At 46.7% G+C, this 12,090-nt stretch overlaps 1 protein-coding gene across 1 annotated transcript; it reads right to left on the reverse strand.

Annotated features, from left to right (window-relative positions):
- Nucleotides 1-10,209: 10,209 nt before the first annotated feature.
- Nucleotides 10,210-11,291, reverse strand: LOC120639910 (dof zinc finger protein PBF-like). The gene is made up of 3 exons (XM_039915831.1): nt 11,196-11,291; nt 10,717-11,085; nt 10,210-10,644 (listed from the first exon to the last, which is right to left on the reverse strand). Exons 1-3 carry the CDS (start codon nt 11,289-11,291, stop codon nt 10,210-10,212), a joined length of 900 nt encoding a protein of 299 aa, XP_039771765.1.
- Nucleotides 11,292-12,090: the final 799 nt, after the last annotated feature.

The raw sequence follows: 12,090 nt of genomic DNA on the forward strand, positions 1-12,090 counted from the left end.
TCAACGCCATAACTAGCGAAGACTAGAGGGCAACCGTAATTGCATATCTGCGAGGGCATTTCATCCCTGAAGATGACAAGGAATAAAAGAGACTGGCTCTTCGTGCTCGCAACTACAAAATCATCAGCGAAAACCTATATATGGGCCGAATAGGCAGAAGAGGTTCGGATGTAATTTACCAAATGATGTAAAAATACGATTGTACCCCGGGAATATTCTGGGAATATAGTTGTTACGGGCTTTACAGTGTAATAATGGAGGGTGGTAGGTGAACCGTCACCTATAAATACCCGACCCCTGTACATTGATGGGACACATTGAATACAGAGAGAGAATCCTATTTACTGTGCGAAGCCTCATTTTTGATTTGGAGTTGCTCACTTCGACTTGTGGGCTCTTTCCTCACTGTTGTAGTGTTCGTCCATTCCGGAGGTACTCTCCACCAACACACATCTTCACATTGATAATTTCGGAACTTGGTTGCCAAAAAAACTGATCGGTGATAAAACTATTGAAGAGCAACTCCAATGGTTGGCTAGAAGTCCATCTATCTAGTACTTACGTTCCAAGGATACGAGATAAATGGGTACACATTCTACATGAGAGCCCAAGACCAAAAGAGCACGAACCAAAACAGTGGTGTCCGTATAGATGCAATAGACAACAATGGAAAACTAGAAACATACTATGGTGTCATTGAAGAGATATGGGAATTGGACTATGGACCTTTAAAAATCCCTATTTTTAAGTGCCAATGGGTAAAAAATACTGGAGGAGGTGTAACGACAGACAACTATGGGATGACAATAGTGGATCTCAACAAGATTGGATATAAAGAGGAACCATTCGTCCTAGCCAATGATGTGACACAAGTTTTCTACGTGAAAGATATGTCAAGCAAGACACCAACAAAGAAGGGCGCTATAAGGATCACCGGGGTGTTCGACCCTAGAGGGGGAGGGGGTGAATAGGGTCGCTAATTACTTTCTATTCTAGGGCTCAATCTATTTGCATAAGATAAACCTAACACGTCCTACACATGCTAGTTATGACTAAGGTTTATCTATGCTACTCTCTACTTACCCCTAAAAGACTTGCAACCTATCGCCAATCCTAATCAAACTAACTAGGAAAGTAAAGGCAAGCAAGTAAGAGCAAATGCGGAAACGTAATACGGTAAGTAAAGAGGTAAGGGAGAGAATATGCAAACTCCCATGAAGACACCAAGACACATGGTTTAACGTGGTTCGGTTAGGACACCAAGTCCCTTCCTACGTCCACGGCCACTTGTCCAACACGAACAAGTGTGATGCTGAGTCTCTTCGCTTGATCACCGTCTTGCGTTCGCCACCAAGGCTCCCGGCAAGCAAAGGCTAAGTGACCCCAAGTCACCAAGACAAGGCCACCGCCACCGTCTCTCTCGAAGCGTCACCAACGGCACCGTCTTCACTATTGGAGCTTCTCACCAAGAGGGGTCTCCTTCCCCGCACAAAGTGTCGTTGCCACTCCACACCAAGTCGAAGGGTCACACGACGAGTACACAAGATGCTTGCCGCAGCAAGACTTTCGCTCAAGCTAATTCTCTCAAGAACTAAGCCTAATCAAGCACTAAGCACTCTCATAAGTGTGCTTAAGCCTATATGATGTACAATGAAGCTCTATGGTGGTTGGAGGTGTTCTTCAAGTGTAGTAAGCCTTCGGCAACTCCAGCACACTCCAGCAACCTCAAATGACCCGGCCTTGGGGGTATATATAGCCCACACACCCCAAAAGAGCCGTTGGGAAAGGCTGACAAAATTCCTTAACGCCGGTTAAACCGACGCTCCAGTTTTGTCAACACCGGTTCAACCGGTGAGTATACTTTCCCTTCTTCTAGCCGTTACAGTCTTCCAACGGCTACTTGATCAATCGACCGATGCTCTTGAAATCACCGTCGGTTTAACCGGTGAGTGCAAGCTCAGAAACCCCCGAAATATGGAGTCTCTGGACAACTGCACCGACACTCAATTTTGAGCATCGTCGGTTTAACCGGTGATAAACCCTAGCCTCAGCTTCTGGGTTCATTGCACCAACGCCTTCATTTTTCCCGTCGTCGGTTCAACCGGTGCACTCTGCTGACTTGGTCTCCACTGAACCCATTGCACCGGTGAGTGTAAATTGCCTCACGTCGGTTTAACTGGTGAGTACAATTTACCTCTGTCTTGGTCCTTTCGACCTAATTTCTTCGGGGTTTTGTATCTTTTCATCCCTTGGACCTATAAGCCTGATAATGATCATCTTAACACATATATTAGTCCAAGTGTTGTGTGTGTCATCAATCGCCAAAACATTATATTAAAATATGGCATGAGAGGCCATTTTCGCTATAGACGCTGATAAGGCGATTGACAATGAGCCAAAATGTTACATAGTTCTACCAGGAAAAAGAAAAATCGTTGGAGTTGAGGACAAGATTGACATTTCAGAAGATTATGATCAGTTCCATGATCTTCCTCCATTTTCAGTCAAGGTTGACCCAAGCATCCTCTTAGCCGAAGAGGACACTCCATACTTACATCGCGACCACAACCAAGGGACACTCGTGAAGAGGAAGATTATTAACGTTCCCTTAGATGCTGATGTATAATAAGTTTTATTAATTTGTGCTCATGTAACAAAGTATTGTAATATTTCGCTATGATTGATTAACTAGAACTAGTATTTTCTTGGTGAGAATATTAATTATTTTAAGTAGTCAATTCTTTGGGTGGAGGATCCACTAAGTTAAAATTAATAAAATTGTCATTTCCTCCTCCATATAGACAGAGCTCTAATCTTCTCTACCCGGCTCTGGCCCTGATCCTCCCATTAAATAGTTTTTCCTTAATAAAAAATATTAATTATTTCATTTTTTAGCATCATTAAATATTAAACAATAAATTTATGTAGAAATATACACGAGCAAGACTAAATCATGATTACCATATTAATAACACTGGATATGCTAGTTAAGAAAGATTTTGCATAAAAAATAAATTTATTTTCGATTGTTAAAGTGAAGGAAAAAATAAAGACCATTATAACATATTACTAGGTTAATGATAATAAAATTGTCATTTTTGATTGTTAGCTTATGATTTCATAGTGTATATGTAAAGTATGTATATTAAATTTGTTTTGCCATTTTATGTGTTGTATATGATTTATAATAAATCAAACAACTAATATAGCATGGCATGAGCACATTGAGTCCTATAGAAAACATCAAAGAAGCAAGGACCAACAAGCACGACAGCTAAGAGAGTTGCAAGAATGCGTAGAAACAACTGAGGCGAGAATGGAGGAAATGATCGAGCGGCGTGTGGTGCAAGATCATAGCAAACAATCCTCTCAGCAAGCACCTGCAACATCAGGGCCTAATGATGAAATGAGCCCATCTAATAAGCATAAAAGCAGCATAGCTTCAACGGAAGCACCCACAGCCCCCTCGAAAGTAGCAGGCCCCGGCCTCAGCCCCCAACGAAGCTACCCCGTGGATGAAATCACTGGGAGGTCCGCGTGTGAGATTTACACTAAGTAAGAAACAAGAAGATTCTGGTGGCTGAGAAACTGACACCAGAAGCAACATGTCTCGGCGGGAAATTTTCAGATAACGGTTACGCCAAAGTTGGGGTTGACCGAGTGCTCGATACTTGGGAAGACCTCGAACTGGATGTACATGGACTTGATGGGGAAGAGACGACTCTTGGAGCTGTCGTGCACGGTTGGATTTTGTGGCTCAAGAGCCACATAAAGATTACGGAGCCGGCATCGCCTCCACCATCCGCCATGCCTTAAGGCCAAGATCAGCTACCGTCTTCACCAACAACTGGAAGGGAACGTAGCATGAGTCCAGAATCTGCAGCAGCTGAAGAGACCCAAGCATGAGTCCACCACCATCTTCTCCTCCTCCTCCAAAGAGCAAGGGTTCCAAACGACGAGCTCCTCCTCCTCCTCCTCCTACAAAGAAGCAGAACAAACCCAGGCAGAAGAAGCCTCCACCGAAATTACCTTATGAGAAGACTATCGAGGAACTAGATGTGTCAGTGCGGGAGAGCTGGACTGTCAAATATTCAAAGTGAAGCCTCCAGTTGAGAAAAAAACTGACATGGTGAAATTTCATCGTTTCATTCAGAAAATGGAGGAGGAGAAAAAAAATAGCAGCACAAAAACCTCCATTGACTGATCACTACGACCGCACGACACTAAAGATTGACAAGATCTAGTATTCCACAACTAGGGGCCCAATAAAAAAAATCTATCCCCCCTCAAGGTGCTTTCAGAGAAAGACAAGAATTTGCTTGATTTTGGTCATGAAATAGTTCTCACCCCTGCTCAACTTCGAGGGGAGGATCACATCCCAACACATGAAGGGGCAGGTAAATGTCCGTATCAGCCTGGGCAACCGCTTGTGTGGCCTGAATTGGTGAAGCGTCTTCCAACACGGATGTTTGCATTGCACGAATGGTACCTGAAAACGACCGCCAATGGAATCATTTATCTCGAAGTTTGCATTGAGGACCATCATTATTTCCATGGATGAACCACTTTCAACGTGCCTCTAGGGGAATTCTGGTTCCTATTCAATCAAGATGCACTTGAGGTCTCACTCATAAGTTGCTGAATTCTGTAAGTCATTATAAGCTGTAAATCAATACTCTAACCATTCTACCATATCTGAACTTTTATTTTGTATCATACAGCATGGAGATGCAAAGGGCAAGGAGGAATGGAATCATGGACGTCGGCTTCATGGATCCTCTTGTTATAAATGAGGTCACTGTCAGAAACAAGCCAGACGAAACAGTAGAAAATATATTTCTCTTTCTAGACAGACAACATTCCAAGTCTGGCATAGTTCTGCCATACAACTTCAAGTGAGCAACGTGTTTCTCATCTCTTTATCTTTTTAAAATTACATTGTATATTTCAACAAACTCACACTTCTGCAAGTTTTGACAACTTTCACTGGATTCTCTTTTCTTTCGTGATGGATTTTAACAAGGTCTTCGCCTTTGACTCTTTGAGGACAGATATAAATGGTTACCAAGATGTAGTAGGCATGATAAGAGAAGCATGGACTCGCTTGCATACAAAGTACCCTGCAAAATTCAAAGAGAACCTTTATTTCCACCATGATTTCCCAGTATGTGTCTTGTTCCCAGATCTCACGTCACTTCTCAGAATACAATAAAAAAATTCATAACTCTGTTTTCACATATGTGCAGTGCTTGAGACAACCTATAGGTACCAATCTATGCGGATGCTATGTATGCGACTTCATCCATACGTGTGCAAGCCTCGATTCCAACCTCGACGATAAGGTGTGTACGCAAAACTGCAAACACGTTAATTTAGTTCTTATTGTTCATATTTTTTGTTCTACCAGTACTTACACAACTAATAATAACTTCTTTTTTAGATTGATAGCATTAAAGAAGGATTCCTCGAGACCGAAAGAATCCGGTTAATTCAAGAACAACTCTGCGGATTCCTTCTAGACGAGGTTATTAGCCCAGGGGGAGAGTTTCATGCAGGTTTATCGTGTATAATTGTAACGGGGGGACTCAACGGAAGGGACGAGGACTCAGTGACAAAAGGGACAAGCATCTGGAAGTGGAAAGGACAAGAAATAATAATATTAAACTCCCCTGACATTTGATGAGATGTATATATTTTTGGTATTTTGTGTACAATATGCTTTTATGTGTGTGTGTGTTTTGAATTAACAGGATTCGAGATAATATTATACATATATATATATGTATATGTATAATATTTGAGATAATATTATATATATATGTATAATATTATCTCAAATACAGCGACACGACTTTATAATACAGCGTATTAGGATTAGTATACGTATACCAAACAAATATGATAGAATAAAGAAACTGAAAAAAAGAAATAAAAAACACATCAGTACTGATTGTAGTTGACACCCGTTACTAATGTCCCCCTGCCATGTCGTCGGGGGAGCCCCACATTAGTACCGGGTGTCATCCCCACCCGGTACAAATGTCACATTAGTGTCGGGTAAAATACCTGGTACTAATGCGCCCCTTTCGCATTAGTACCGACGTGGGTGTACCGGTTCAACACCTGGTACTAAAGACGTTTTGGACCCTGTACTTATGCTTGTTTCTCTAGTAGTGTTGGCGTGTTGCCATGTCATCAATCCATCCCCTCCAATAATGCCCTCTCATTGGTTCTCCTACTCCCCACCGGATAACTCCTCTCCTCCTCCTCCTTATCTCTCTCCCTCCCTCACACTCTCTCTCCCTCACACCCCTCAGATCCCTCGGTGTGGAACGTGGCGTCGACGTCCTCATAGAGCTCCTCCCTCCACTCTTGGGGCCCAACGCCGGCGGCCCCATCTCCCCGGTGCAACGGCACCGCCCCTCCGCGTCGGTCCCTCCTCCTCCCCTGGCAAGAAGGTCGCGGCGAGCACACAGGGTCGCCCCACGTCGGAGCTCCGCGGGCAGCGCACATGGCCGGCCCCGCGTAGGAGATTCGTAGATGCCCCGGCGACGCTATGGCTTGAGCACGGACGACGCCACGTTCGCCGGCGCCGCCCCCTCCACTCCTCTCCTGTGGCCAAGGAACTAAATAGTTCGTAGCGGCCGCTATAGCGGTAGCAGTACCCTGCCGCTACTGCTATAAGGTAGTGGACCCAAGATAGCATTTTTGGACTTAGCGACCACTATTGTCCTCTATTGCCCGCTATTGGAGCCGCTATTGCTCATGTTAAGCCGCTATTTGCTACATTTATGGTCCAAATGATATATGAATACGAATTAAATGGTAAGAATAATATTTTGAATAATTATTTAGGTAATGTAGAAGAATTATGGAATAATAAATGAATTCTTTATTTATGGATATGATATTTTAATATTAATATGTATCCATAAATCATAATTATATCTATTTATTTGTGATTTTTATCATGAAATGTAATTGGCTAACTTAAAACTTTAATATTTTCATATAAACTTGATGTTAATGTACTAAAATTGTGACTATTTTTTGAATTCCTCTATTTGGTCTTAGCACCCGCTATAGCATCCGCTATCTGCAAACATGAAAGTGATCGGGTGCTCTAGCCTAAGAGGGGGAGGGGGTGAGTTAGGCACTAATAAAAACTTAGACCTATGGCTCCAACTAGTTTGCACAAAACTTAAACTAAAACATGCTATTTAGATGTGCAACTAGGTAGTTCTAGTGTGAAACCCCTATCCCAAAAGAGTTTAGCAACCTATAGCCTTTCCTATCAAGAATCTACTCTATGAAAGTAAAGGCATACAAATTGCTTGTATGAAATGCGGAAGCTTAATGAGTTGGATAAGAGATAGCAAACTCTTGACGCGGGTGTTTATCCTGTGGTTCGGTTAGCCACAAAGGCACACCTACATCCACGTTGTTGTAGCACTCACTAAGAGTATTGCTACTCGGCCACCAAGTCTCTTCCGTGAACACAATCACGGTCATCTTGGCCCCGGGTTCCGCTAAAGAGCTTCTCCACACAGGATGAGGGTCTCCACGTCCCCCGCACAAAGATGTCGTCGCCGCTCCACACCAAGTCGGAGGGTCGATGATGTTGCAGGCGAGCTTCACGCTCCAAGGTGCCGGCGCACCAAGCTCTTGTTTTGGTTCGCTAATGAACCACAGCACAAAGGCTCGAAGCCTTGCAATCTCACTCACTAAGAGCTAATCCTTTACACAACACTCTCAAAGTGTGCTAAGGGCTAAGGATATGATCTTGATGCTTTTGTATGGCTTGGAGATGTTCTTGGGTGTGTGTGGGATGTCCAGCAACTCCAGCAAGCTTCAAATAGCCGGGGTGAGGCGTATATATAGGCCACCAAGTCTTGTAGCCGTTGCTCCAATGGTCAGCAGAAAATCTGCGTATCACCGGATGAACCGATGCCTCTGGCTGGGGTAGCGTCGGTTCATCCGGTCACTCATAACCCGAAGTAGCCGTTGAACTCCTGACAGCTGACACAGTGATCACCGGTTCAACCGATGCTTAGCCGTCGGTTCATCCGGTCACTCACAGCACTCAACTCTTCTGCTGACATCATTACACCGATGATATGCACCGATGCTTCGTCTCTGGAACATAGTACGGCCAATGCACCGATGCCCCTTTTTGAACCATCGGTTCATCCGGTGCCTATAAGCTGACTTGGCTTCGATTTCCTTCTGCACTAAAATACCATGGCGTCGGTTCTTCCGACAACCATCGGATGCACCGATGCTCATGCGTCGGTTCTTCCGGTGCTACCGACCGAAGAGCTTTCAGGGCACTGCCCTGAGACCCGCGAGGGGCGGCTCCCCCTCGACCCCCGTCCGCAGAACCCCCGTAGGGGCGGCCCTTCGGGCCTTGCTACGCCTATCTTCTCTTTCTCTTTGTCATCACTTGAACCTAAAAGCCTGAGAATGGTCATCTTAACAATCTTATTAGTTCAAGTGTTGTGTTGTCATTCGATTACCAAAATCACTCGAAATGCCATAAATGGTGCCATGTTCGTTTCAAAACCGCTACACCGACACTAATCCGCTACCATACTGCTAAACGCTATTTAGTACCTTGCCCGTGCCACGGACGCGGTGCGGGCCGCCCAGCCACGACATGGTGACGACGTGGTGTTGGTCGTGGCAGTGACGGCGTGGTGGAGGTGGCTGGCTGCGGTCGTGGGGATGGGGCTGGCGGCGGCGGCGGCAGGGAGCCGCTGCCGAGGGTGCTTTTTTTATATTTTTTTCAAAATCTTTGCCAAGTGTTCAATTTAGTACTAGTCAAAGCCTTCGTTGAGTGGACGACAGAAAACACTCGACAAAGAGCTCTTTGTCAAGTATAAATTCTCCGAGTGTCGTTTGGCGAGTGTAACACTTGGCAAAACTTTTACCGAGTGTTTTTTTTGCCTTCACCGAGTGTTTTAGACACTCGGCAAACTTCCGGTTTCCGTAGCACCCTCTCTCTCTCACACACACTCATTATTATCATGTTCGTCTTCCTCTCCGCACCTCTCGCACATCTCACCCGTCTTCAGATTCCGGCGCCACCTCTCTTGAGCTCAACGTCGCTGCATGGGCCTCGAACTACCATTCCCCCTCCCTCATATTCCGGCGCTGTCCTCCCTCCCTCCTCATCCTTAGCTCCTGGCGCATCCTCGGCTGGATAATGCAACTCGTGGCGGCAGCACAGGGCGGGTTGTGGTGGCAGCGTAGGCGGTAGTACGATGGGCAGAGCAAGGGCCGGGGCTGGTGGATCCATGGAGCTCTGGAAGTCGATAGGGTGGCAATGGCAATCTGCCCCACCGGAGAACAACACATCCATGGCCAAGGTGAAGTCTGGCGCCCAGGCCAGCCCGACACCCTGGTTGCATCCGCGTTCACGCTATATCGGCCGGCCCCGCTCGCCCGCGGCTTAGTTCCCTGCTTGGCTTCTTCACTCGTTCCCGCCACTCGTCCTTCGTGCATGGAGGGGAAAGGCTGTGTGGAATCGGTAGTAGATAAGACCAACCATATATGTGGGGTCATGCTGTCATTGGGAGAGGGGTAATCTAGCCAATGTAAACAGTAAGAAACACATGTTCATATGGGTAGGCCCATCTTATCGGTGAGAAGAAATTTAACAATCGTCGACACTAGCTAATGGCAGTCAAGGAATTGGAAAAGTGATGTAGTGGCAGTGAAGGGAATTGAAGAATTAGGATGACAATGAAGGAAGTGGTATAATTTTCAATGGCATTGAGGTAATTTGCTCTTGTTTGTATTGATAAAAATTGCTTAAACACCCATTAGTTACCTTATGTTCGACATTCCACCCATAAAATCATTCGTTGAACAATACCAGCCCAGCAGGCCTGGTTGCAAAATACCATCCCGTAGCTCATGTGGCCTCGCCACCTCTCAGCCCTTTCCTTTCATCCAGGATGAATGAAGAGGTTACCCACCGGAAATGAACGATAGCTAATCATCCGGCAATAATTATGGACCCTCATACATGAACTAAACCATAGAGATAGATTATATGAATAAAAATGCATGTCCGAATGTATGCTAGGTTATATGACCACAAATCCACTAATTATTAACTTGACTAGTACCAAATTTCATTGTCTGCTAGGTTCCCCTTCCTTTATTCACTTCTGCTTCACGATGATCGGATGATGGCAGGGATGATCAGATCGATCCTTGCCAGTAGTATTCGATGCCGCTGCTGCCGCCTGATGCCCCTCCTCCATTGTTGTTGGTGGTGTTGTTGTTGCAGTTGTTGTCCACACTACCATCACCACCAACAACCTGCTCCTCCTGGGCTGCCAACGAAGGCCACTGCTGGAGCCCACTACCACCACCAGCAGCCATAGGGAGCTCTAGTGTCTGATCCACACCCTGCAGGAGCCCGACCATCTGTTGGTCAGATGTACCAAACGACGGCGGTGCTGTCATCCCATTGTTCCCGCTGTCAAGAAGCCCCTCTGTCAGTGATTCCAGGAATGAAGGCGTTGTGCCAGGGTCGAACAACGGAGACAAGCAGCGGCGGAGGCAGCGGTGGGGCGGGAGGGGCTCAAGCCCCCCTACCGTTGTGATCTCCATGAAGCCCACCCTAAGCCCCTCCTACAAATTTGAGAAGGAAGAAGAAGGAGGGGAGGGGCTAGAGGAGGAAGAAGGGGAAGCAGCCCCTCCTGCCGTGATTCCTAGCTCCGCCACTGGAGACAAGGGCGGGAAGGGCAGGGAGTGGTAGTCGCTGCTGGGGACCTCGAAGCCGCCACCCATCGACATGAACGCAGGGAGCACTCTGGGGAAGTCGGCGGGCATAGGTGCCGTCGCAGCAGGCAACATCAATAGTTGCTGCGTGAGGTTCATCACCTTCTTGGACTCGTTGGAGCTGGAGGACGGTGCTGCTGCTGGCGGTGCCGCGGAGGAGGAGGAGGTGGAGCCGCCGGCACGGTTCAGCTTGTTCTTGCGGGAGCGGCCGCCGACGGGGACGTTGCGGAGGGTGCCGCCCTGCGTCCAGTTGCGGCGGCAGCCCTCGCAGAAGTAGCGCGGCTGCCCAAGCTGTTGTTGTAGTAGCAGAACTTGGTGTTGGTGGAGTCACAGCGCGGGCAGGTGAGCCCTTGCTCCTGCGGTGGCCGCGGCTTGCGCTCGCCGCCGCCGCTCGCCAGCACCTGCTGCTGCCATGCCAGCTGGTTGGCCTGGATGTTGCTAGCTGCAGCTGCTTCCTCAGTAGGTGGTGATGCCACCATCGACGCCTCCTGCGCCATATTAGAATAGTATACGATGCACAAATTAGATTCTATATATATGTAGCATGCAGCAAAAAGTAATGGATTGTACACATTAGATTCTATAATATATGTAGTACGCAGCAAAAATGAACATTTATATAATCATGTAGTACAAGCAAAAAGATAGAAGAGAACAAAAGGTTCTATATAATGGATCGCACAAATTAGATTCTATATATGTACCGTCCATCAAAAAATCACACACACACGCACGCGCGTGCACACGCACACACGCGCGCACACACGTGCTCTTGGAGTTGCTCTAATGGATCTATCCTAAAGGTATTCCAGTCCATGGATGTAAATTCAACCAATATAGTATAAACTCATTTGAGCATGCATTTATCACACACATGAGCATTTCTACCCGCGAAGCTGAACTCACCCACGCGCCCCACCACGCTCCATGACGTGTGATAGCTAGGGAGGCAGTGAGTGTGTGGCCAGGGGGTTCACTACCCAGGATGATGTGCATAGGAAGTGGGTCGGGACCATGGAGCACATAAGGCTATGCGCAGCGGTGTCCTGTATAGGGCACTGTACCCTTAATATAAGAGTTTTTTTTTCCTTTCGATAGTCTGCAGCGGTATCCCGTAAGAGCTCCTCCATCATACGGGAGGTAGCTTCCTTCCCCCAAATGTCATGGGTGGCTCCTCCTCCCCCAAATTCGTGCTGCACCCAAGCCGTTGCCTCCTCCTCTGCCGCTGCATCCGCTCCTCGATCTGCGCGGGCAGGTGGCGCTCTAGCAGGGGCCCGCCCGTAGGTCAGCAGCCAC

The sequence above is a fragment of the Panicum virgatum genome, chromosome 7K (genome assembly GCF_016808335.1).
Source record: "Panicum virgatum strain AP13 chromosome 7K, P.virgatum_v5, whole genome shotgun sequence".
Taxonomy (NCBI): domain Eukaryota; kingdom Viridiplantae; phylum Streptophyta; class Magnoliopsida; order Poales; family Poaceae; genus Panicum; species Panicum virgatum.

Coding starts and splice junctions, on each gene's coding strand:
- LOC120639910 (XM_039915831.1), bottom strand. CDS start 11,291: ATGGCGCAGGAGGCGTCGATGGTGGCATCACCACCTACTGAGGAAGCA. Junction 11,086..11,195: donor AGCTGGCATGGCAGCAGCAG/GTGCTGGCGAGC, acceptor CTACAACAACAG/CTTGGGCAGCCGCGCTACTT. Junction 10,645..10,716: donor TGGCGGAGCTAGGAATCACG/GCAGGAGGGGCT, acceptor TCAAATTTGTAG/GAGGGGCTTAGGGTGGGCTT.